Source organism: Xiphias gladius, chromosome 3, assembly GCF_016859285.1.
Source record: "Xiphias gladius isolate SHS-SW01 ecotype Sanya breed wild chromosome 3, ASM1685928v1, whole genome shotgun sequence".
NCBI classification, from domain to species: Eukaryota; Metazoa; Chordata; class Actinopteri; order Istiophoriformes; family Xiphiidae; genus Xiphias; species Xiphias gladius.
The window spans coordinates 15365626-15391964 of NC_053402.1; the positions used below are offsets into that span (position 1 = coordinate 15365626).

Below are 26339 nucleotides of genomic sequence, written 5' to 3' on the forward strand. Positions count from 1 at the left end.
CTAGGGGTGGGGTGGGTGTAGGGACTTTTTCTTGCCTTGGAGCATTTGTCAGGCAGCCAGTGGAGCCTTCGGGTTTTTGTAACACACAAACACACACACACTCACACACATACAAATCTAAATCCCTCGCCAATTTGCCGTGAGTTTAACAGAGCACATCCACGTTCCCCAGAGGATCTATTACAGGAATTACATGGCAATGTCCCATTAATAGTTATGCTGGAGTGGCAAAACCACAGAATGGTTGTCCGATGATTTTGTGAGACCCGGATGTATTCATAACTGAGTGAAATGATACGGAAATACTTCAGACATAATGACATTATGTCCCCATTTTTCCCAAGTCAATTTCAGATTATTTTCTTAATTATGAGGGGTCGGGTTTTCGATATGAGGGTTTTCAGTGAAGTTGATGTTAGATTTAAATCTGGTTATTTTTGGGAGATTGTAGATATGGATTTGGGGCAGGTTAGGGTTAAAGTTGAAGTTAGTTTTAATTAACGAAAGTATGCGTGTGCGTATGTGCGTCTGCCTGGGGCTGACTTACCAGGTAAAGACAAATAATCACCCCTCCATACAACGGAATTGTGACAGAGGGTGACGGGGTCGATGTGTAAGCACTGGGAGCCCCTGACCTCCACAGTGCTGCTCTGCTCACTGGCTGAGACCGCAGCCGGGGGCGGAGTCTGCCGCAGCCCTGCAGCAATAAAAGGGGGCTGCTCCTGCCGGTGGCAGAGGACAGATGCAGAGGAGGTGTCAGAGTGCAGATTTCAAGCGGAGTCGAATCCCTCCCATCCCTTGTGCATCTTATAGCTTGACGTCCGTTACTCTCTCGAAGCCGGGGGACATTTTAAGTTCATTTTCCTTTCAGGCATACCAGGCTGCTCAACTGCACGGCTGCATTCTCACTTTTCACCCCCCCTCCCGCCGCAACTCTTTCAATTAAACAGCGTAATTTTCTAAGATGACTTGGACGGTGAACAGCTGTTATGTTACCCTGGCCATTCTGTTGCTTTGGCGAGTGGAAGAAATCGCAGAAGCCTGCAGCTGCTCCCCAGTGCATCCTCAGCAGGCGTTTTGCAGCGCAGACGTCGGTAAGTTTTGAGCCACTTACTATAATGAATTAATATTAAACCGCATTTAGTCCTTTGAATTTGTTTGAATATAAAGTGTCGATGATTAGTGTATTCGTTTTTGTTTTGTTTTTTGACAAAGAAACTGAATACCGAGAGGGAAACTTTACAAACTTGCCCTACTCCTGTGTTTACAATTACAGGATGAGGAGGATGGAAATTTCTGCCTCTCAGTCTTTCTTTCCACTGCCCTCCTCTCTTTTTTTCTCTAATCATCTGTTGATATTATTGAGTCTTGATCTAGAGCCACATAACTGTGCTTCATGTAGCAACCTTATGGCATTTTTGACTCATAGGGTAACTACTGTTTAGCCTCCCTTTTGATCTGCACTTTGATAGAAGCACCAAAAGTAAAACACTGGAACAGTTTTTACCAGATTGCTCAAGTTTTCCCGTTAAAAAACAGGCATTCAATCAGATAAGCACTTTTGCCACATCATTGCCTGTTGCTGATAAGGGGGATCCCAGTTCTCTTCGGCATTGTTTACACTCCTTAAATTATCATTCGTGGAGCTTATGTTTCACAATAAAACAAAACAAAACAAAACAAAACAAAACCGCAAATGGTAGTATTTCCCACTCATCCTCACGAGGAAACTGTGGAACGGGTGACTGAGAGGTTTATGAGGAACTTGATCAAATCCGACTAAATGGCCATTTAATTACTCTTACTCGAGGGCCATGAAGATACTTCCCCTCTCATTTTACCTATTACAAAACACTGCTTGTTGCTGCTTTCAACATAGACCTTAAGCTAAGGAGAGTCTCAACAGTGACCAGCTTGTGTAGCTATTTAAATTGGGGTTTGCTGAGGGTCTTTTTTCTTGGTTGTGAGCTGGCTGAGTGTGTGGTATGTATACAGAAGCTGACTTATTCAAAGGTTTCTCTTTACCATTGGATTCCATGGCACTGGAGGGTGAAGAAACCACATTATCCTGCTGGAGGGTTTACTGTAAAGGAAAAGCAGATTTTTTTTTCGACAGTTCCTTTAACCTTCTCATTGAGATGATTTTTAAAGTTGACACGTCTGAAATGTGGCCAGGTAGCTAATGTAAGAAACACACAGAGAGTGAAGGAAATTAAAAATCTAGTAGGTATAAATACTATTTCTTGTTTCAGTTACTTTGAAGGTATCAGGCAAAAGCAGGGTATATCAACTTGTCTATTGTCATTATCTTTAACATTTTTAGAGTCATTTCATACATTTTCCTTGCTCCACAGTACAACGAGGAGCCTTTAAATTCAACTGTAGGTGCACTTTCAGTCATTTGGTCCGGTAGAGGGTGCAGGGCTCTGACTATTCTGTGGATTGTATGAACCTAGACTGAAGATGCTGATAGTCATCTGAATTTCCAGACTGATTCATTTTTTAACAGTCCCTGAGTTCAGGTCTTAACCCGACATTGACCCCCTCTGCCCCTGCTTCAGCACCATGGATAGACCCTCCAACCAGTACAACCCAACATCTTCAGATCAATGAGATCAGCCTTTCTGGCCAAAAGGTTCTTGATTCTGCCTAACCGGGCGTCTTCATAGCCACTTTACACGATTACTAAGGGGATTCAAGTAGTTTAAGAAGAACATCGCTCATGGTTTCTTTGTCACGGCAGAGTTAAGTCAACATTTGTGAACCTGCACAGCTCCGAAGGTAAAATTCAGGGAGAAGTCTTTGTGATCATTGGCATGCAAATTCACTGGCTGCTACATAGACAATGGATGGGTTGATACATTTTTGGAGTGATAAAATGGTACGTTGGTACATTCAAAATGAGGGTCACTAGCTACAGTTGGTAGAGCCATATTAACTCCTTACGCTTTTTTACAGTTTAGTTTCTAGTCTACTGTCCTCTGAACCGCAGGCAGTTGGAAATAGATTCTATATCGATATATAGAATAAAATTTGTATTTTCTTTTGTATTAATTTGGTATTCCCATGCTGTTTTCTACACACTAAGACATTGCCTTGAAGAACCTCTACTTAGTCTGATCAACACTTTTTTTTTACCAGACCCTGCTTTATTCCTCTCTCCATTCCTGTAAACAAAAAGAAAAATACCAAATCAGCTTTAGTTGTAAACATCTAGTTCCATCTATCTTGTTAAAACAGACAGAGCAGGGGAAAAAAAGAGAAAAGAAAATCTTTCCTCATAAATCGAAATCCATCCCTTGGGATTTTCGCTGAGGCAGAGGAATGCCGCGCAGTCATATGCTCTGCTCATTATGTATTTGCAGTTTATTTCACAATTCCTGGTGATTACAGCGTGTACCTGTGCTCCTTTTTGGGAAGAAGGAAGGTGAATCACTTGAGGCCTCGAAAGGAAAGCTGGTTTTGACGTGACTTCCGGTATAAACACAGCCCTGCAAGCTGTGTAAACAGAGCTGACATTAAAACCCAGGTTTCCCTCCTCTTAGCCAGACTGAGTGTGTGTACAGCTCTCACAACAGCTGATTTAAACTCCAGCATCACTGGTGGTAATGCATTGGATCGATCTGTCCAGCAGGTTCACTTCGATGTGCCCACTGAAGAAAAAAATCACTTGTAATTTGATGCAGAATATATATATTTTTTTTATTTGACACCTTTAGAATACTACATGTGAACATTTTTACATCAGCGTCATCATTAATAAGTGAAAAAATCATAGCGTCTAGTAAACAGTATAATTTTGGTGCCAGAAAGACAGACTCTTAGCGCATTTAGGCACTGAAGATGACAGAGGTTGTAAACACCATGAAATTACATTTTTTGTTAAAGAAAGCAAAAGGATAACAGTGGATTAATCTGTATATCTATGGAGAGGATCAGCGGAGCTGTTGGTTTGAATGTGTAGTTTAGATTTTCTCATTCAAAGTCTGACCGCTTCGTGGCTTTTCAGAGAGGAAAATGGATGTACAGGCCCCGCAATTACATGACACGCATTTGCTGTCTTCGCTTTTCCTCTTTGTTTTTTAAAGCACTCCCATGACCACAACACTAGATGCAGAATACTGTGTTTATTGTTAGAGTAACTAGAATATTAGATGGTTCCCTCAGTAGCCACTTTTGTGAAACTTAACATTTTTTTTTCAATAGGGCTTGGTCAGCCTGTTTCATTAAACATCATCATGTCCTGTGAGATTTAGCTATACACTGCATATCAGGACAGATGATTAAGTTATATTTCTATGCAACCTTAAGCAATAAGAGTGACTGTTTCAGTGGCAAAATGGGAGCTTCTTTTGGACTTTGGTGATTATTGTTTAAATCACTGGAATGTGGATGTTCTGCAAATAGGCAATGGGAGAAAAAAACATACAACCTTAATCTGCATCCTCTTCTTATAATTTGTCTATTTTCAGTATTATGAATGCATTTTAAAAAGCTAACCCCAACCCTCGCAAAGTTTGTTTTTAAAGCCCAAGTGCTCAGATCATATATTATCATTCACATATGGCCCATATTTCAGTGGGTTTTGTAGTTGTTGTTGTTGTTGTTGTTGTTGTTGTTGTTGTTGTTGTTGTTTTGTTTTGTTTTGTTTTACATAATGTGCATATTTTCACCTGCCCTACTTTACACCAGTAGAAGGAGAAGCATTCTGTGTGTGATTCTGCACACTCAGGCAAAGGGGATTAACACTAATCCCAGAGAAGTTGGAGAGTTTCTCAGTACCACTAACTCAGTGTGTACTGGAGTGTGTGTGTGAGGGAGGTTGCGATTTGTAAACCACAAACATCTTAACTTGGTGTAGATTATCACTGGGTGCGGTTTGTCATTCGAAATTGTGCATTTCTTTGACAGTATATCTGCTGCTTCGCAGCAGCTCTGCAGCGCACAAAAAAAAAAAAACTTGCAGCCTGCATGGCTCAGTGTTTTGCACATTTTCCTGGCTACGAACTCAATCCCTCTCCCCGTCTCTCGTGCACTCTAACTCCTCCTCCCCCTGTCAACTTGTATGTTTGTGACAGTATTTAAGTATTGCTTTGAGGGGCGACGCTGAAATACTTCTCCCTGTATACACAGGACACTCTTAGGCTAATACTGCCTCTGCAAAATGACTGCTGTTCCTGCCCTCTCTCTCCTCTGTTCCCCTGTTTGCAGCCATCCTCATCACTCCATCACGCTCCCCGTCTGTGCACACTCTCCCCTTTTTTCCCTGTTTTCCTTTTGTTATAGGTCGACTCTTTAGACCCTTAAAAGGAGATGTTCTCTAAGCCTCTATTGTCATCGAATTAGGGCACATATGGCTCACAGCTTCATACCTTCATCATATAAAAAGCAAATGAAAAGGCTTGATCTTATTTGGTCAGGAAGCAGGCTAGCGATGGTCTGAGGCAGTCAGTAGCTGCCACCTTGGGAAAGAGAGGACTGAAATGGGACTTCAGAGGGAACATCTGGTTAACATTAGCTCTGTCGCTAGTCTCCTTCACTTAAAAGCTTGATTTTGAATGTGAATCTGTAAACCTTTTTCACTGTTGTAGTCATGTGACTTTACAGCTCGCATGATACTAGTAATCCATAGATATTTAGCAATGACTCGGATATGGTCAGTACTTTGCTGTACTTTTGATTCATGTCGAAAGAAGCAGTGTTTGCGAAACACATGAGTCATATTTTTTGTTGAATACCCAGTATTTGAGCTGAAAGGCTCATCCGTATGGCTCTGATAATATTTTTCCACTTGAACTGTTACATTTTTTCCCCCCATCCAAACCTCCCTGAATCTTGGGGCTGGAACCTAAGAGCGCAAGAGAGAGAAGGGGAAAGGCTGCACACGAAAGAGAGAGGTTGATTTGCATGTCAGCACCTCTATCCAGACAGAGAGGCAGGCCGGCAGAGAGGCCTGGGGGCGAGGGGAGCGTTTCTAGTTCAGCTTTTCAAAGATTGCTGACTGGCTTCCTCCTGTGTCGGCCCAGGAGCCTGGGAGCAGGCAGCACACATTCCTCCCTCTGATTGCAGCTGATGAAACACTCATGTGCCTCTGTCTTCCCAGCACCTGGCACATGCAAACTCCACAGATCCAAGCCGCAGACTCCAGCATGCCAAACCTGGGCAGGGCTTAGATCAGACACAGACCGACCCAGATATAGCTTAGTATTAACATGACAATAGCATTTCACTTTGAAACTCCGCCTTCAAATACAGTGGACGTAAATGTGGGTTGTTGTGTCTTTTTCCAGTTATCAGGGCGAAGGTAGTTGGACAGCACGAAGTTGACGTTGGCAACAACATCTATGGAAACCCTATCAAACAGATCAAGTATGACGTCAAACAGATCAAGGTACATGGTGTAAAGTTGTTTTTAACTCTCATTTTATGTTTGGGTATAAACCTAATTCCTATATGCATTTGAAATGTTTTTTTTTTCGCTCTGTTTGAAATTTCAGATGTTCAAAGGTCCTAGCCAGGCTATCGATGCCATCTACACTGCTTCCTCCTCTTCAGTGTGTGGAGTGACTCTGGAGACTAACGGCAAAGAGTATCTTATCATAGGTACAACGCAACCACATTACCAACCACACATTATAAAATGGAATAAATACGGTTCTTTGATACATCTTCATATCAGTTTTCATATTTTCTCATGCCTCTACTTCACTCTCCCTCCACTGTAGGCAGACTGGAGACTGACGGGAAGATGCACGTCACAATGTGCCACTTCAGTAAGCCCTGGGATGCCCTGAGTGACACCCAGAAGAAGAGCCTGACAAATCGCTACGAAATGGGCTGTGATTGCAAGGTAGAAAAGCTGAAGGATACGCAGTAGTTAAACCAGAGTTTGTCATAAACTGGAGGAGGTCAAATAATCTTGAAAAATGCATTGTTTTTGTCGCAAGTTCGCTCCCTGATCTGGGTTTCTTCTCTGATCCTCCTAGATCACTCACTGCAACGTCATCCCGTGCATGATCAGCAGCCCAGCGGAGTGCCTGTGGATGGACTGGGTGATTGAGGGGACAGTCGACGGAAACCAGGCCAAACACTTTGCTTGTATCAAGAGGAGTGATGACTCATGTGCCTGGTACAGGGGAGCTGCGCCGCCCAAAAAGGATTTCCTGGACATCGAAGACCCTTAACTCCACCACTGTGCAATGGTCTGAGGAGGTCTACAGTTGAGATGTACTAAATATAAGATATAAATACCAAAAACAGAAATAAATACACAAGTCAAATTGTTATTTTGTTTTCTTCTCATTAAGAAAGCTGCAGGGTATGTGTGCTCCGTGGTGAGGTTGGGAAGAAAAATGGAATTGTTATGTGTTTTAGTTGCAGAACTCATTATGTTTTTATTCATCAGCCTTACGAATTCAGCAATTTCTGATGCTTCTACCCCAAAATTCAAAGAACTTCCTCATAAACCACTTCTCCCTTAGCTGAAATAAAGGGATAATCATCACAAATCAGAGTTACTCTTCACAGTATGTTTGTTTCTGTGGAAGTAAATTCTGAAACACATGCATACCTAAAACTCAAAGTGTAAAAATTCTGTGAATCTGTGTGTTGGTAAATAACATTAGCTGGCAATTGGCATCCTGATTCGTGACAGCAGAGCTACCACAAGGAATTAATGCCACCTCTTGCCTGTCCTGCTTCGTATTCTTTCTTGTGCTGAGTATGCAAATCTTTTCGCTTCTGTTTTCTTTTCTTTTTTTTAAACGTGTGGAAAACCTGTTTAGAGTAAAAGAGTGTCATGTTACGGTAATGATCACATTTTCAGATGACAGCCTGTGCACACAATCAGTGCTTAGGTAATTGTTTTCTTTAAATAATCCTGAATAGACAAGAATGCACTTTGAACACAAAGATCACAGCAGTCATACTGTCTCTAATGAAAAATGTCTGAAAAAGAGGATTGAATCCTCCACTTTGTATTTTGTATTTTTTTATATTACAGCTCTTCTCTTTATAATGCTTTAGTAAGTGTAAGAGCACATTTTATTTAAGGAGGTTATATGATTCATGATAATCTATTGAAAAAAAAAAAAAAAACGCCCTCATTTTGATACTTTTTATGAGAAATGACAGCATTGGTATAGTATAAAGAGAAGACCTAGTATTTTAACAGTTTAGTAAAATACACACATTTTACGTGCAGCAAATGTCAGATTGTAGGCCTAAGTGTTAACTGTCTGACTGGTTCTCGCTTCGGGGCAGTGAATTAAAGAACACATTTTAAAACAATTGTCAATTTATTGCAAGAGTCATAGAAATTACCGGAAAAGTGTTGAGAAGTGACTTTAAAAATGTATATGAGAGTCTAAAAAAAATTCTTCATTTGAAACTGTAGTCGAGTGTGATGTCTTGTGCTGGTTTCACATGGGACTTTTGAGATGATTTTTGCATGCACGTCCAACTGAAACAATACTGTACATTTGACTATTATATTAAATGCCAAACCCTGCTTTGATTCGCTTTGCACTGGTTATTTTTCACGACAATGCTCAGTGTGTGCAGACTGAGAAGACTCCGGCATACAAGGGTCATCACTAATTCCGAAGGATTTTTAATTCAGCAGAGAATCAGGGTGCCTTTGTTTGGTAGTTTTTTGTAAATAAAATGTAAAGGCTTTATTTTAAGCGACTGGAGCTGAAACAAATTACTCACATAGTATTAGTCCAAACAGGCACAGGGAGTCATACGGAAACAAAACGGGATAAACAGCACGGTAAAGCTAAGTATAATTAATCATTTTGTGTTTCTTGAATTACTATTTAACAGACTGTACAGAGGCAAGGAGAGTAAAGGACTGCTTTGCGACACTACAACAGCAATCTGCTGCCGTCTAGTGGAGACTACGACACGTGGCATTCACCTAGATATTCCTTCACGGGTTTATCCATGTGCACAGATGTGCAACTATTAAACACGATACTCTCAGGATGTCACCGCATGCAATAAATTAGAGTTACAGTATATTTAAATCAGCTCAGGGCTCTGTTCAAGTGCAATCACCAATTTTTCCTGATTGTACTCCAAAAGCATAAAGTCAAATTGCAAGCCTGCATGGGAAGGGTGAAATTTCAGTTCAAATCAAATATTTGCTAAAACCTGCACCGATATGGAAATTGAAGTGATTTAATTTCTCGGGGGATTTTTCATGTAAGCGAGGTTCAAGTAGCAGCTTCGTTTCGGCACAATGAGCCGAGCCTAACAAACATGTACGATGCAATAAAAGACGATAAGGCGCTCTTTGTCGGTACATTAGTAATTGTTAACATGAACCGTGTCGATTGCATCGATGGTAAACAGCGGTGGCTGGAAGTCACGTGCGGCTCTCTCCCGACAGCGCCGTGTCAGTTGAAGCAGCGATTGGCTGAACCTCTCAGCGACGGTGCGACCGGCTCTCTGATTGGTCCTTGATCCCTGTCAGTCCTCGTCGTCACCGCCCTCTGATAATGCAGCATGGGCGAAAATACCAGACCCGAGAGCTACAGCTGAGGAAGCAGACCCCTCTAATGCCAACGATTTTGGACGATTGACCTAAAGGTGAATGAAAAAACGCCATCTGAATTATATGTATCACGAGACAGCATGTATTTCCAGGATGATGTTATTGAACAAACAGGTAGGATTTGGCGGTTCGGGAATGTTAGCCACCTGGACGCTGAGATGCTAACCCACATTGCAGCATTGAGGGAGGCAGGAGGCTCTCGCCACGTTAAGTTAGCTCGCTGGCTAATTTGCCGCTGCTGTTGTCAAGCGTAAAAAAGCAAAAACGCGATACAGTCGACAGCGGGAAAAGACAAATTATTAAATATCGAAGGGTTAAATATTTATCAAGGTAATAACGACGTTTTATCTCTGAACTTGAGACCCCTCGGGTCGACATTAGCTGTGGTTGAGGTTAGCAGCCTAGCATTTACGCTATGATGACTGGCCCGAAGAGTTGAGTCCAGCTGGTGTAGAAGGGGCTACCCAGCGACTGCAAGGCGTTTATAACGGCAGTCACCAACCAGGAGAAGTGAAAACCCGTGAAATCGGGCAGCTGACTGGTTGTCTAACCACGCTAAAACGATGGAGGGATTTCAGAAGTGACAGCAATTGCAGTGTTGCCTTCAGGTGCTCCCCCTCAAGTCCATCGTTCGCATTTCTAATCCCCGAATGAATACTTGTAATTTGAGCCGCTCATAGGTTTATAATCTAAATAAAGCATGTTGTAGTAATAGTCTTTGCTTTGTGGTTGCTGATGTTGTTGTATCGATATTAAATTGCCTAGACGCATTTGTGACAGAAAGACAACTGCGTTGATTAAATAATTTGCAAAAAGAAAGTTGTAGCCTACCTTAAAAATTAATCGTACTCTTGCAATCACTTGTTTGTCCATCCAACAGTCCAAAACCCAAATATTTAGTTTACTATCAAAATGTACGACTATTAATCAACTAATTGTTGCAGCTCTAAGTACTATTACTAAACTAATGGCATTTTTTTATCTGCCTACCGTGGGTGGCAGTTTTATTGATAGATGTTGGCTCCTGAAGGTATTCCTTTAGAAATTCATTTTTAACATGTAAAAAAAAAAAAAAAAAAAGTGTCTCCCATATGTTAGGAAATTATTTGTGTTGCTTGGCTGCTATGGTTGAGTTTGCAGGGCAGAGAATTGTGATATCCAACACAAATACACCATTCTACCAGGCTTTTCGGGCAGCCTGCACTCTCAGATGCATTTTCATATGGACTATTCACATGGGAAACACATTATAAAAAATATTACGTAGAAAATAAGATTTCTTGGGTATCAGCAGATGTGTTTGAGTGGGTGACCCGAATAAAATCTATAGGTCGGACACACAGGTGTACCATGCAGCTGTTAAGGCTAAATGTATTTTAGTTCTCCTAGTAGAGCTGTCCAGAGTCAGACTTCTTGATAACGAAGTGCTATGAAAATATCTCTAAAATTAACTGAAATTAATATTGCAAGAATTCAGCCTGTCTCATTTAGGCTTGTAAACTACAGTCATTTTTTTTTTCAAACCATTTCTATGTATTTGTCCTAATTTGATGCACTTATGCACTTTTACGCTATCTGTATTTTGAAGCAAACCGGCAGGTTGTTTTGCTAATGTTTGCCCTCTATTTGCATTATCGGATGTAGGGGGATGAGTAGAGTATTTCTACATAATGATGAAATACTGACACCGCCACTGATGTTTCTAAGCATGTCAGTTTGAGGATTACCTACAAAATATGGGACAAGCAGGTTATAGTTGTTACATATTAATTGCAAAGTCATTATTTAAAATGGTTCAACTAGACAGTATGGATATACCTTAATGCTAAACTCTAAATTTGTCAGTGTTTTTTGGACATGAGGTGATTTGACTTCCTTATTGGCAGTGGTATTGATACGTGTACATTAGCTGAGGTGGTAAGTCCAACCACAGAATTGCCGAACAACAGCAGTCGGTGCCAAGTTAACTGGAAAAAAAAAAAAAGCATCCACATCCATAAGTGACATCTTTTGTGATTTCTCATGCAAGATTCTGCTCTCATATCCTACACCAGGCGGCTACTAGCAAGTAGCTAGAAAGGCATCTCACTTTACCTGTCATAATTTTATACTTAATGTAAGATGAAGTTGACAGTTCTGCTTGCTTGACCTGTCAATTTACAGGACCAATATTTTTTGTATATATGCATCAATATCAGCGATTGCAGCCTCTAATATTCCTGTGTACATATCACTACAGGTGAATAACTTACCTTACAACATCAAAACGTTGAAACCTTTAGTGACAGGACTTCAGATAATTGCTCATTGTCAGTGTAACTGCTAAGACATTTCATATCCCAGCATAAACATCAGAAACTTTCTTTGAATTAAAATGGCTAATCGTCATGACATAATAATCAGATTAAACACCTGTGTTGTGGTGTGTGTATCAGCATTTCTGACCGCTCTAGCAGTTGCATCACTGCAGTTAGCCGTGTCCCTGCAGGCTGTGTCATTCTTAGTTGTATCAGCAGCATGTGAAGGTCAGCGTGCCCTTGTGCATACAGTGCATGTTCAGCCCTCCTTCTCCCCTCATGACGTCACTACCACTCTGATGAGCACGACTTCGTGCCTTTAGTGTTTTTACTGTGGTACTGAAACATCTACAAGATCTGATGCTTTCACTTTTAAGAGTGTTTGTTGTTTGGGGCACCTCAGCTACATCCTGAGTAAACTGAGGCATTAGGAGACCGAGTGATTGGTTTACTCGCTATTCAGTCAACACTGGACACAGCCTGCTGCCTTTTGTAGAAAATAACACGTCAGAAGTCATTCACTAGGCAGACCCCGGCAGAGAGTTGTGGAAATGTGCACACACTATTATCTATACTGAAATGGTCCTTTCAGTGCTCTCAGCTCCACTGTATTTAAAGGGACAGCAGACAGCCAATGCAAATGTTGTAATTTTTTTCAAGCAACATTTGTTATCTTTAAGTCAATGATTTATTTATTTATTAATTTTTATTGATATTGATAATATACTAAAGAAACATGCCACATTACAGAATCAAGATAATGAAAATACTGATGCGAGCAAAAATGATATGTATAAGAATTTGACTTGGCAATTAACAGCAGCTGCTTACACCTCATGTGCTCTCAATGCTCATCCTCTCCTCTCTCATACAACACCCCCTTTACCAACGTCTGATGTCTTGCATAACTGTGGGGACAGCTGCCAAGACCCAGCTGGCTCCTCAGATGCACTCAATCCTTATATCTATTGTGGAGCCATGTCAGGATATGTGGCCTGGAGAGGTACCTACCGAAGCAAAAACAGACAGGGGTGTTAATAGGCACATAGCTGCAGGACAAATTCAATGTTTATTTGATCAACAAAAGGTTTACTTGTGCTCCTGTTAAGCTCAGAGACAGTCAGGGTACTGTGAGGTGCCTTTGAATAGGGTGTAGACGCGATAAGATGACAAGTTATTGATCCTCTTGGGAAAATTGGGTGAACAAGCTTTATTAGTTGTTTTGTGCAGCCTTGTGTGAAGCGACTGTCCGAACAATTTACGACACTGACACCCAATCTATCTTCCGCTGCAGTGATGTTCCAACAATGCCGATAGTGGATAAACTCAAGGAGGCATTAAAACCTGGTCGAAAGGAGACAGGCGATGAAGGTGACCTCAACAAACTGTTGGCTTCTTCTGCCAAGAAGGTCCTTTTACAGAAGATAGAGTTTGAGCCTGCCAGCAAAGGTTTCTCCTATCAACTGGACAGCTTGAAGAACAAGTATGTGATCCTCAATCCCAGGAATGAGGGTGCTACGGGGCAGAAGACCACAGAGCCTGCCCAGATAAAGAGGCATGGTAAGCTCTCAAATTGAACTGAAAATTTAGCAGAGTTTAATAGTTTTACATTTTCCATATTTGCTTTTTGTCCTTGGATTCTGGCCCTAAAAGCTCAGAACCTGTGTTCTTTTGATTAATTCCTCATTCAGTCTCGGAGAACGTGGTTGGGGGGCAGAGCGATGGGATCCCTGCCCCACAGAAGATGCTCTTTCCAGGGAACAAGCTCACCCTCAAATGGGAGCGTGTGTACAGGGTGGGAGCCGGCCTCCACAACCTTGGAAACACCTGCTTCCTCAACTCCACAGTGCAGTGTCTCACCTACACCCCGCCACTTGCCAACTACTTGCTCTCAAAGGAGCACAGCCGTGCCTGTGAGTACCCAAATCATGCTGTTTAATTTCTGCCAGACTGACAGAATTTACACTGCCATTCATTTAAATTTTTCTCAACACTACGCAGACCCACACCGTTTAAGTTTGGGAAAGGACTCCACCACTGTTACTCTATATGCAGACACATGTGGCTAACAGTCACTGTGGCACGCAAGCCAAAGCAGCTGAAGAAGAAAAAACAAAAACAGCTGCTTCAGTCTGTCCACAATAAGTTGTATTCAGGCTCTGACACAATCAGCATTTTATGATTATTTTTAACAAGCCGAGAAAACAAAGACTCACTGACCTCTAAGTTTCAGGACTGTTGGTTAATTTAAAAAGTAGTAAGCACGCTAAATGGTCGGAACCACATCCGTCGCTTTCTACTTTGGTCCAGACCAAGCTGCAGATGCATAGCCTTAAATAAGTTTTCAATTCATCAAGACTTATTATATTGTAATATTACAGGTGACACAGACATTGAGATGTTTAAGCCTTTGAAATTACATCAAATTTGCCCATATATGCTATGACGGACAAAACATGCTTGGTAAAGGCTCCGCAGCTGTTGCATTGTCATACATAAACTTTTACTTTTCATTTTCAGTTTTTACCAACTCTCACTGAAAAATACCTGGATTTGTTTTAAAAGGAACATATCGCTTTGTAGTGATTTTCACTCTTGTTTTTAGTCCCAGGCATCAGGCACAGCTCGTAATAGGTTTCACATAATAGAAGACGAAGAGATACATGGGAAGGAAACCAAAATAAGATGCATATCATTTAAAAAAATAACCAAAATAAGCATCGTATTACATTGTTTTATCATCAACGTCCTTCAAATTGATTAACAAATATATTTTTTTCATCCGATTTTCACCTACAAACAGCGATAAATTTCTGAACATTTGTTTTGAAAAAATAAAATCAGAAAATGATCAGCCTGTCGTTGCATATGTTAGTATTCCTGTGAATATTATTAGCCTGAGACTGATCTTATTTTTTAATCCAGCATGTTTTACTCTAATTGCTCTGGGCTTTTTATCCACTGTATCAAGGAGCCACATCAAAGACAGATTATAATCGCTTTGTGATGAACAGTAAGGCTTTGCTGAATCTGAATACTGACCTTTAGTGAGATTAATTTTTCATAGGGGCATGAATTGAATAAAATGTGTCTTCCCAGTGTAACCATAACACATTTCTGTACTTTTGTTGTGAGAGTGGCTCTGATTCTCTCATGTCGTTGTTGTCTGTGTTTCAGGTCACCAGTCAGGCTTTTGTATGATCTGTATAATGCAGAACCATATCATCCAAGCCTTTGCCAACACAGGCAACGCCATCAAGCCTGTCTCCTTCATCAGAGACCTGAAAAGTAAGAAAGCTACTGACCCTCAGCACTGTGTTATTGTGTCTTTGCAGTTTGTGCAGAGTTTCAGTGTAGGTTGTGTCAGGAGTCACAGCCACTCTGTGTTTTTTGGTTGCGTATTGGCCGAGGCATGATGACGCAACACTGGCCACAGTGTCCTATGTGACAACAGCCAGTAACTGCAGTAAATAAGTGGAGCAGTGAGGCTGCAGGCGGTGAATGAACACCATGTACAGAGTAGGGATGAGGTGTTCGTTGCACCTTAACATGCTGAGGTACTGTGCTGTAGTCTCACAGGAGCCCTCCCTACCTGCCTGCCACTTCTTTATGTGCTGCTGCAATCACGTCCCCACCTCAGTGCCTTTGTCTCCCTCCCCCCTTCATCCTCTCCCACCCTCCCTCCCCCCTTCCCCGATGCCCTCTCTGTCTCCTTGTGACTGCAGGCTGAGAGGAGCAGCTTTAGCACAAAAATGTACAGCCCCCCCCTCCCTCCACATTTTTTTTTTTTTTTTTTTTTTTTTTTCTCAAACCACGACTTAAAATATACTGTATGTGTTTTATTGTTTTTCCTCTAGTTGTTGGCCACCCCTGCGATTAGAAATGTGCCACCACAGCTAGAACAACGCAAATGCATACAGTGAAAATTCAACATCTGCACCTCTTCCTCAGCACACCTCCCAAAAAATACACATACAGCGCAATGTCATCACATAAAAATCGAAAGAGCTCTCTGCAACCGATGCTGGAATCACCCCAGGATCTCACAGCCGGGGTCTCACAAACAGAATAAAACCACAACCCTCCGATCTAATGCCAACAGATTTCATGTCTTCAAGATGTCCTCCTCTTCTCCGAGAGGTACCCTGAGCGGGTCATTAGTACGTGGTGTCCTATTCCTTTTTTCCCACTCAAGGGTGACTCATTGTCGTAAATCTGCTGTAATGGTAATGTGTTGATGACCATATTATAATTCAGTCAGCTAATACTTTCCCCTTTTCCCATTAGAAAGCAACGGTAGAAGGAAAGGGTTCAGAGCTACATTAGCTCTAATGTGAAACTTTTAGATGAGACATCAGTCTGCTGAAGTAACTAAGTGATTTTAAGCTTATCATTAAATTGTTATTGAACTGCTTGTCTGAGTTGCATGAGGTACCAACATTAGAGGACAACTGTAAGTACCCATGAAAGAGTACATTTAAAACTTACAATATATTAAACTATCTTCAGTGATTATTACTTTATAAATGTGCCTATTGGCCATGTATAAAAACCTTTAATAGTTAAAACCCTATTATAACCTGCTACTCTATAATACTACAGTATGAATTGTCTTTTGCAATAAAGACCTAAAGTTAGCTATCTATCGGCCGTAACTGTGTGTCCTGTAACATGCACTTGTTCAATCGTTTTGCATCCCAGTTCATGAATTTTTGTCCGTGTATTGTGTGTGACATCACACGTATATTAAAGGTTTGAGCAGCCAGTGGTTAACATTTACATAATGAACATTTGCCTCCGCACTAAACAACACACATTGGCTAACTCTTTATTAAACTCACTAAAATAATCATTACTTGCCAGTTGGAGATATATAAACACCTTTTTGCTCTAAAGGTCTCCTGCCTCAGTGGTGTGGCGTGGCGAGGCGAAAACATGAATAATTGTCACTAAGCACCTAATGTTTTGAAGCACTCAGTGTTGGAAACCTCGAATTAGCACAAAGCTAACATGCACTTTTGTCCTCTACAGAAATTGCTAGACATTTTCGCTTTGGAAGCCAGGAGGATGCGCATGAATTTTTGCGGTACACCATCGATGCCATGCAGAAAGCCTGTCTCAATGGCTACCCAAAGTAAGGCTTTTTTATTGTTTTGTAAAAGTGTTAAAGAAAATATGATAAGTTTTGTATGAATATTGTTTTTGATGATCTTTTTCTTTGTTTCCTTCCTGTCTGTAGGCTTGACAGGCAGACCCAGGCCACAACGCTGGTTCACCAGATCTTTGGAGGTTACCTCAGGTCAAGAGGTATTGACTGTTTTTTACAGATAGGAATGTAGAAATGGAATTTCCTCTAGAGCTGTGCACTTTAGTGAATTTCCACATTTGCAGCTTCAGATATTGCATTGTTGATCCATTTCCCATTAGACTAGACTAAATCTAATGTCAGTCTAATGTCACTCGATGTAGTTTAGTTCTCGTAATCACACAATGACACTAAGAAATGTCATGAGTGAAATGGAAAAGAGTTGAGTGCAAAGGTAACTCCCCTAAGTGTTTGATCTGAGAGTCAGAGGCAGTTGTTCAGGTTCTTAGATCATTTTGTGTTTACAGGAAGTGGAACAAAGGCTGGTGTAAAATATTCCAGTAATCACTGTGAGCCTTACATTACTTGATTGTTGTACTTCAGAAACAGCCTTAAGCACAAGAGTCAGATTTTGTTTTTAATTTTGTCTTTCAGTGAAATGCTCTATTTGTAAAAGTGTGTCTGACACGTATGACCCTTACCTGGACATTGCTGTGGAGATTCGGGTGGGTTTTACAAGATCTTAATATGTCTTTTATTTCCATGAAAATATTATATGCATATAATCACTGTTTCCTTAAACCTCAGCGGTACTGAAGTAGATTTCTGACCTTGTTTTTCAGCAAGCAGCAAACATTGTGCGAGCCCTGGAACTGTTTGTTAAACCAGATGTTTTAAGTGGAGAAAATGCCTACATGTGTGCCAGGTGAGTGCCACTTGTCTAGTCTGGCAACATCCTACATTTTTAAGTAAATCTGCAGGACGTAAAAATATTTTTTTTGTTTTTGTTTTTTTTAAATATATATATTAATTTATTCACATTTTGGATGAGGTATCATTACGCTTTCTATTTTTCTCTCCAGGTGCAAAAAGAAAGTGCCAGCAACCAAGCGCTTCACAGTCCATCGAACGTCTAATGTACTGACCCTTTCACTGAAGAGGTTTGCCAACTTCAGCGGAGGCAAAATAACAAAGGTTGACAAAGAATTCTCTCACAATTGGCTGTTTGAAATTGCCCTCTCATTTCTTACTGTGTCTAATATTTCCATCTGTCTCTTGTTTATTTCTCCAGGATGTTGGATACCCAGAATTTTTGAACATCCGCCCCTACATGTCTCAGAGCTCAGGCGATCCTGTTATGTACGGCCTCTATGCTGTCCTGGTGCACTCTGGGTACAGTTGTCATGCTGGCCACTATTACTGCTATGTCAAGGTAAGGCCACAAGATGCACATCCTTTTTTGTGTTAAGTTATTTCAAAGCTGAAGGATAAATGCCTTGTTTTTGAGGGTGTCCTTTGACACAGAAACAGTGATGTTAATAGACACTAAAGGTAAATGAAAATAAAGAAGGGGAAAAACGGCTCTTTCTGACTCAAAGTAAAAGAGTTACTTAAAATTTCCTTCCACCCTACCTGCTGAATTGATTATTACAGGAATAGTAAAAAACAACACATAGAATATGAATAGAAGTAGTGACTGGCCATAAAAACCAAGTTGCTGTAGGTCCAAAACTTTAATGATTTAGCATCTTTTTCATTTGTATCTGCTATTCAAGAACTACACTGCTAACAAGTAACGTTTAGGTTGAACATTAGTATTTCACACCATTACTGTATGACTTCAGTTGCATAAATGTGATATCTTAACTTTAAAAAAAAAAAGAAATCTAGCTTTAAAGGTAATTGAATTTCTATCTCTGTATTTATAATTTTATATAATTTATTTATTTTTTTCACCATATATGAAAATATACTAAATTTATTGGAAATTCAATCCAGAAAATATGGATAGATAAAGTAACTAGTCTGCTTCCGGCTATTTCCTGGAAAAGTCTTTGTATTACGTTGTTGCAAAAATCCTGCTTTATTGCATACTGGATGTATGTAATAAAGCAGCCCTGCTCATTAATTTGCAAAATTGCCCATGGATAATATAGCCATTTATATTAAAGACATAACTACCTCTGTATAAATTGTATAGCAAAATCTGTCAGTTTACATGCTAACAGCAACTGCAGTGGGGAATAATGACTATCGGACTATTGATATTGTTATGCCGTGAAATCATCTTAAATTAAACAGGCCATTTACCTGCATATAACTGCTTACATCTGACCTTGCCTTTTTTAGTATTTTGTTCTGTTTGTGTTTTGTTTTCTTTTTTTACTTTTTCATGTGTATCTGTAAATAAATAAAGGTTAAATAAATACATTTTACATCTTATTACCATAAAATGTTAGTTATGTTAGGTCTCTTGTGATCTTTATTTTAAATGTTTATCTATAACTTGTTTCCCCTTAGGCAAGCAATGGACAATGGTACCAAATGAATGATTCAATGGTGCACTCTAGTAACATCAAAGTGGTCTTAAACCAGCAGGCTTATGTGCTTTTCTACCTGAGGTAAGACACTGGAGTGCTGCAAGAGATTTAAAAAGGTGTTGTCTGTTCCCCCTGAATATATAATTAAATAAAGCAAAGTCTTTATTTGTATATTGAAGGATCCCTGAAACCAAGAAGAATGCAGATGGGCAGACCACCAAGCAGGGGATGTTGCATCCTGGGAAGAACAGCGTGTCGTCTGAACAGATAAAGAGGGCCAACCTAAACGGGCCTCTTTCCTCCCCGCAGGTCACAAAGGTATTATACAAGACATTTCATAAAAAACTTTGGGTAAATTGGTAAAAGATGTGTCCCAGCTTTATATCTTTATTTTGGTCAAATATAATTTTAGTAAAGTTTCACATCCTCTTTACAGAAACTTGAGACAGCACAACTGCGTAAGATCCAGTCCGTGGATGGTGGTTTGGGCCTGCCCATTTCCCGGAACGGTGTGGGCACTCAGCCGCAACCCAGACTTTCCAACTGGACGTCATCCTCCAATGGCCCGCCGAAGCTGCCGGGTGGACCCACGGTTATAGAAGAACCTTTCAAGAAGCTGAAGAAGCCCTCTCCTCAGAGCCAAGTGCAGTCCCGCAGCAGCACTCCGACCCCTTCTAACAACGGGGTCAGCAGGACGGAGGGAGATAAAAAGCAAGGTGGCGAGGGGAGAGGCATTGCAGCATCTACCTCATTTAAGTCTTTGTCTGACTCTTCCTCTGCCGACACCACTGACTCAAAGGTAACATTTGCAGTGAAAAAGAACAAACACAAATCTTACCTAAAAGGAGGAATCAAGGAGTGTGTGAGTGAGTGAGTGAGTGAGTGAAAGAAATTATGATAGAACATCCCTGTAGTACAGAAAATGTATCTGCAAAAATACATACAAGGTATTTAACAACATAATCTAACGACACATTTGTCAGTAATGCTGACAAAAACTGTCCAAAGCTAATTATCTAAACAGTTACCAATTTCAATGCAAATTTAGTATAATATGTAAAAGGTGTTCATACAACATCATGTAGCCATCTTGAATGTATAAGTCTGATTTGCTGAGAACACGATACGTACTGCATTTTGTATATGGAATAGTATAAGCAAATAGTTTGTAGTCGTCCGTACCAAATTTTAAGTACATAAAATGCGCTAGCGGCGCAGACGTTGGTAGGGATTCATTATTGCAGATGCATAACAACCATTTCAGGCCTATGATTGCCTTTGTTTCGGCCAGGACTCTGTGGGTCCCAAAAGTGCGCCGGTAGGAGAGATGCCCTCCACCCCTCGGAAAGGCTCCAATGGCCTGGCCTCTCCAGCCAAGAGTGTAGAGCGCTCTCAGAGCACGGAAGAGCAGAAGACGGCGAAAATAAAACCCCCGGCCCTCAACAACATCACGTCCGAAGCCACCAGCACCATGTCACCTCCACCTGCCAAGAAACTGGCCCTGTCAGCCAAGAAGGTGAACTTCATTTCCATCCACAGCAGCAGCACCACTTCCTGTCTTATTGCAAGCTCATGATACCTCGGTTTCCTGTTGCCCCACTCCACACTGCTATCCCAAATTTGACCATTTATTTCAATGAGTAGCGTTATTTAGGCCAGTAAACTCCTTTTCCAGTTTATTTTCTGCTATATGTAATTTGTTGTTTCTCCAGTGTGCCTGTCTAATCAACCACATGGTAGCACTTGTTTAGAGTTTGTCTTCTTTTCCTTTAGTTTGTTCTTTTTTTCTAACCATTTCTAATTCTTCTCTGCCATACCCTTTCCTCCTTGTTTTCCTCCCTCCATTATTTCCTGCCATCCCTTTAATCACCCCCTTTCCTTATTTGATTCTCTTCCTTATTTTTGTCACATTCATGGCTATTTTCTTTAGACCACCAAGTTTTTATTTATGTCGATAACTGCAGGCTCACAGCCGGAGTCCGAACAGCATTGATGCTCTGCGCCCTTTGTCACACCAGCTGTCCAGTGACCCCATGCATCAAAATCAACTTACCCCCCTCACCTTTGCCCTACCTTCGCACACTCACAGGTATGAAGTGTGAGACTGATATCACATATGAAATGCACATCAGTACATGTGAAATGACAGTGGCAGTGTAAATCCAGATGTTTTCTCTTGTTCTCTCCCCAGAGCTGGTCCATTCCATTTACCTAAAGTCCAGTCATCGCCTTTTGCCAACTCAAGCGGATCCTTTAAACAGCAGAGCCCTCAGAAACAGTCCCTTCTCTCCACACTGCAAAAACCAAACGCCAGCCTTTCTCTTAAAACCAACGGGCTTCCCAGTCCCAGCCCAAAGAAGCCCAAGTCTTCCAACAACCTCAGCACCACGGTCCAAGAACCAGACCTCAACAGCCCTTCTGATCAAAAGGTCAACCAAAAGAAGAGGAAGAAGAAAAAGAAGCGGCGCCATTCTGAAGTGGAGGGTGACACGCAGCCAGTCACATCCCCAGCTACGGTGACACAGGCCAACCTCATGGAATCAGTGATTGAGAAGAAGCACAAGAAGAAAAAGAAAAAGCGAAAGAGGGAGACTGAGGATGGAGAGAGAGTGAAGGAGAGGGAGTGTGTCCAGTCTCACCTGGACACATCAAACCAGGAAGAGGACTGGTGTCAGGGTGGCATGTGGAGTCTAACATCCGATCCAGATGCAGAACAGTCTAAGCAAAAGCCTCAATTAGCTTCCACAACCCCAACACAGTGTGAGTCCAAACAGAATGACCAAGAAAGGGAATCTGTGTTGCTGAAGAAGAAGAAAAAGAAAAAGAAGAAGATGCAGCTGGTGGATGCTCTGCAGGACAAAACTTCAGCATGCTCTGCATCAGAAAGGTTGGTTACGTTTCTGTCTTTGTGTCCCTGAAGGTTTATATAGTACATCCATGGATCTTCATTGCTGTTCAAAAAGCGCTGCCACAAGTTAATTTGGGAGAACCAGGACACATAACTTTGTTTCTGTACCAACCAGCTGGCTCTTTCATTGAAGTGCGCTTAGGTCCAACTGTTAGACACCTAAAGAAATTCACACAATGCAGCCACCACGCTACATACTATACTTTACTATAGTATTAGAAAGAAGTAATTATTTGACTTATTTATAAAAGGATTTTCATTATTAGTCATCTCTCTGTAAAGGACTTAACATTGTGCATGCTTTTCTAAAAATATCTAATTTGCTCAGCCCTGTAAAAATTGAAGGTCAAGTGCAGATAATGCAGGTGCTTCATTACCATTATCTATGAACACACACACACATAAAAAAAATTTACACTCTGTTTGCAATAAGCACATTAACATGGCTGAACTAAATTATTTTTCCAACAGCACTTCTGAGCTGAGGGCCACATTCGTTCAAAATGATACGGGAGATTTGATTATGTCGAAAAAGAAACTAAAGATGAAGAAGAGGAGGCTAAAAGAAGAGGTGAAACTGTGGGAGGAGAGCAGGCGATGTTCAGACGGGCAGAATGATGAAGCAGCGGAGCCCCCTTCAAAAAAGAGCACCCCAGAGAACGACAAAATAAGCAAACGAAGCACAGGTATGCGATTTGCATGCACATACAGTACATGCAAAAAATACATGCTACACAAACTGCAGAGAGAGAAGCGTGATATTCTTGCCATGCCAACACAGGACTTACAACACCTTTCTGTACTGAGCTGTCTGCCGAAGATCACTCTACACCACCTCAGCCTCTCAGCCTTTGAATTGAGTGACCAGTCATTTCGCAGTTACACTAAGAAAGCATGACTCATTACATTTTGAGAGTGCCATATTTAATTACTGTTTTATCTGTGCTTTTTATTTCCTCCTACCGATTGTTTTTCCGCATCCAGCCACAGTGGTAGTGTGGGACAGCCAAGTGAAGGATGGCTACAAACGGTGCCAGGCTCCAGCGGCTGATGGAAGTGCGTTAGGAGACAACAACCCGACCCGTGCTGCACCTGTAGCCTGGGATGGGAAAAAGACAAGTGGTGTGGTAGAGGAGCTGCTCAGAAACGCCACGGATAAGGCCTACGGAGCCAACGGTAAGACACTGAGGTTCTGTGGTTTCTGTAGGAAAAAATATCGTGTGTTAATAGGTTTTGTTTGTTTGTCTTATATAGTCCTCAGTTGGGATGGAGAGGTGTCTGCGATCAGTAGAGATGCCATTGATGACGTCCGCCATGCAAAGAATGAAACTGTGATCGATGAGTGGGATGAAGACTTTGACAGGGGAAAGGTGAGTTAAAAATTAACACAACAGGAAATTATAAGAATAATGCCTTACATTTTGGTGCGTCTTAGGTAAATGCATATTTATCACTGCCAGTCTCATGGCTCATTGTTCCTGCTGTCCAACCCCCCCCCTCAAATCTCACTTCTAAATACACAGGTGAAGAAAATGAAAAACTACAAGAGAGAAAAGTGGAGAAGTGGCAGCAGCATCTTCCAGAAGATCCAAGACAGGAGGAACAGGTGGTCTGTAACACCAGGAGGGAAGAGAGTTTTTGGAGTCCGTCGCTGAGAGTCCAGAGTGCTATTGATATCATACTGACTGGAAACCGAGACAAGAATACTGTATATCAAACTTCTGTACCTTTTTCTCTATTTTTGAAAATTTTTTTTTTTAATTATTATTATTATTATTATTTTTATCTCTGTCTTGTGTTCACTTCAGGCCCAAATTCAAGAATAGGATTGAGCCAAAAGCAGCACACTAGACTGCGTTAACTGTTTGACTGACAGCCCCTTCAATCTTACGTTTAAACTAACCAACATGAAATGTTGACTTCATTGGCCAGCTGGATTTGACCACTATCGCCTTTTAATCCAAATACCACAGTAAGTGGCTCAAGCTTTTCTATGCATGCAGTATTTAACAGAACACCCTTACATATCCATGTAACATGAATTACTGTGTGTTGGCATCCTTTGAGCCTCAGTTATTGCCCTGAAACTCTGAGCTACTATGAAATTCAATACAGTTTACCGTATTTGTGAAAGACTAATAATGAGTATATAAGTATATCTGCAACTCTTTAGCTGTCTTTTGTTGAAAGCTGTACACAATCTCAGAGCATGCTATGCTGTTTTTGCAGACATAAGGGCTCAGTAAGTTAGACATTAAAAAAGTGAATTTTTTTTTTTTTAAACCCTTATCCTGACATTACTCTCATTACTAAATTACATAGATCCAAAATTGTTATTCATTAAAATTATGATTTTTTTTAATTTATTTTATTTTATATCTTTATCCACTACGTGGCTTGTTTTTAAGGACCAAATTTTGCCTGCGTGTCGTTGGTAAAATTAAGGTCAAAAATTGCCACCGTTCATTAAATGTGCATGTTTAAATTGGTTTAAAAATGTAATACGGAATTTTTTTTTTCTTTACTTCAGCTATCTCGGTTATGTACCATATTTGTTTTCTTTAAAAAAAAACAAAAAACAAAACATTTATTTCAGATTTAATGCCAATACATTTAAGACCACAAATAAGTGCTCAGCTGATTTGTATAAACATTTGGACCGTGGAAGGGTTGAGATTGATGAACAACACTTAAGAAACTATTGCTTTGATCATATTTGTATGTTTACCTGGAAATTTTCTGAGAACTCATTTGTGCAATGTACATTTGCAGAGTAGAGGTTGTGGTTGTTGGAGGAAATCAGACAAGATCAGTTATTTTCTACTGTGCAGCTATTACACTTTGCAGCTCATCTCATCGGTCCAGCGTTCGGAAGCTCTCAGTCTGGAGATTTTCATTCTTTCCATTTTCTGTATCAAACCTCACCACAAACTGTTCTTTATCAATGTACTGAAATAAAAGGGTTAAATTTTATACTTCAGGCACCGTGTTAGAATGGGACTGCGACATGCTAATAATTTCTTTTCCCCTTGTATCTTATATCTCTATGCAATTTTCTGATGGTCATGCTGGTCACGTAAAAACTGGGCTAAGACTCAGGAACCCAGCCATCCTGCATCCCATTTTCATCTCTGATCAGACTCCCCTGTTTCATATCAGAGTAGTCCCTCTGCCTGGACCACCATTTTGCATCCTGTACATCCTGTAGAAACTGTTTTATACAAAGTATTTCAGGTGTGGAAAACATGGGATCATCTTGCACCAATCCGGGCACAGATGCGTAGAGAAACTAATGTTATAATAAAACGCTTTGCCGGTGTAGAAGACTGTACAGTCCATCTTGTGCAACCTGTGTTTCCTTCCAATGCTGTAAAGATTTGCCCATGCATTTCTTTTCATTCTAGAGATGTTGCCTTGAATTGGCTATATTAAAAAAAAGTATAGGATTTAATGTTATAAATATAAAATTTAAAGAAGAAAAGACACAGATCTTTAATGTGCTACTAATACTTGGATCAGTTGGTGGATGTTACCTGCAAATGTGTTTGTTCATTTGTGTACGAGAGAGTTGTCTGTTTTCATGCAAGACCTTCCTTATGTCACCGCAGCGTGTACAGTGCAAGAGGGGCTACGACGGTCTAATTTCCACGGGATGTGTCTGTCGGCCGTGAAATCGACGTAGGGTCTGACTCTCAAACTGACACACAGGAAAATTTACCAGTGTGAATAGATGGTCCACATGTTTGCATTGATGGTTCTATATTTTGCACCAACTTTTCTGACCAGGGAAGAGACCTTTCATAATGAAAGTGGCTCTTACCACACTATACTTAACTATATAGGTGCAATAAAGTTGTGACTTTTGTGAGATGATTGTGCATTTTTCTGTCTTCTACTGCTCTGAATGATTTTTTTTTTCTCCATTTAATTTAGATTTTGTATAGTTATG

The 26339-nt window shown here is 40.7% G+C and overlaps 2 protein-coding genes across 3 annotated transcripts; both read left to right on the forward strand.

Annotated features, from left to right (window-relative positions):
• The first annotated feature begins 742 nt into the window (after nt 1-742).
• Nucleotides 743-8128, forward strand: timp2b (TIMP metallopeptidase inhibitor 2b). Its single transcript, XM_040118413.1, has 5 exons — nt 743-1094; nt 6291-6391; nt 6498-6603; nt 6726-6850; nt 6987-8128. The coding sequence occupies exons 1-5, from the start codon at nt 965-967 to the stop codon at nt 7182-7184; spliced, it is 660 nt and encodes a 219-aa protein (XP_039974347.1). The 5' UTR covers nt 743-964; the 3' UTR covers nt 7185-8128.
• A 1318-nt stretch (nt 8129-9446) lies between these two features.
• On the forward strand, nt 9447-26258 carry usp36 (ubiquitin specific peptidase 36). 2 transcript variants are annotated; one of them, XM_040118362.1, is made up of 20 exons: nt 9452-9594; nt 13151-13416; nt 13548-13769; nt 15034-15144; nt 16888-16990; nt 17096-17163; nt 17597-17667; nt 17785-17867; nt 18025-18136; nt 18234-18374; nt 19463-19563; nt 19662-19800; nt 19919-20281; nt 20774-20998; nt 21447-21571; nt 21674-22369; nt 22862-23076; nt 23375-23566; nt 23645-23760; nt 23914-26258. In XM_040118362.1, the coding sequence occupies exons 2-20, from the start codon at nt 13164-13166 to the stop codon at nt 24043-24045; spliced, it is 3468 nt and encodes a 1155-aa protein (XP_039974296.1). In that variant the 5' UTR covers nt 9452-9594; nt 13151-13163; the 3' UTR covers nt 24046-26258. The 2 variants fall into 2 exon arrangements, with proteins under 2 accessions (XP_039974303.1, XP_039974296.1); XM_040118369.1 differs by lacking the exons at nt 23375-23566; nt 23645-23760; nt 23914-26258 and adding an exon at nt 23172-23364 and having other exon boundaries at nt 9447-9594.
• Nucleotides 26259-26339: the final 81 nt, after the last annotated feature.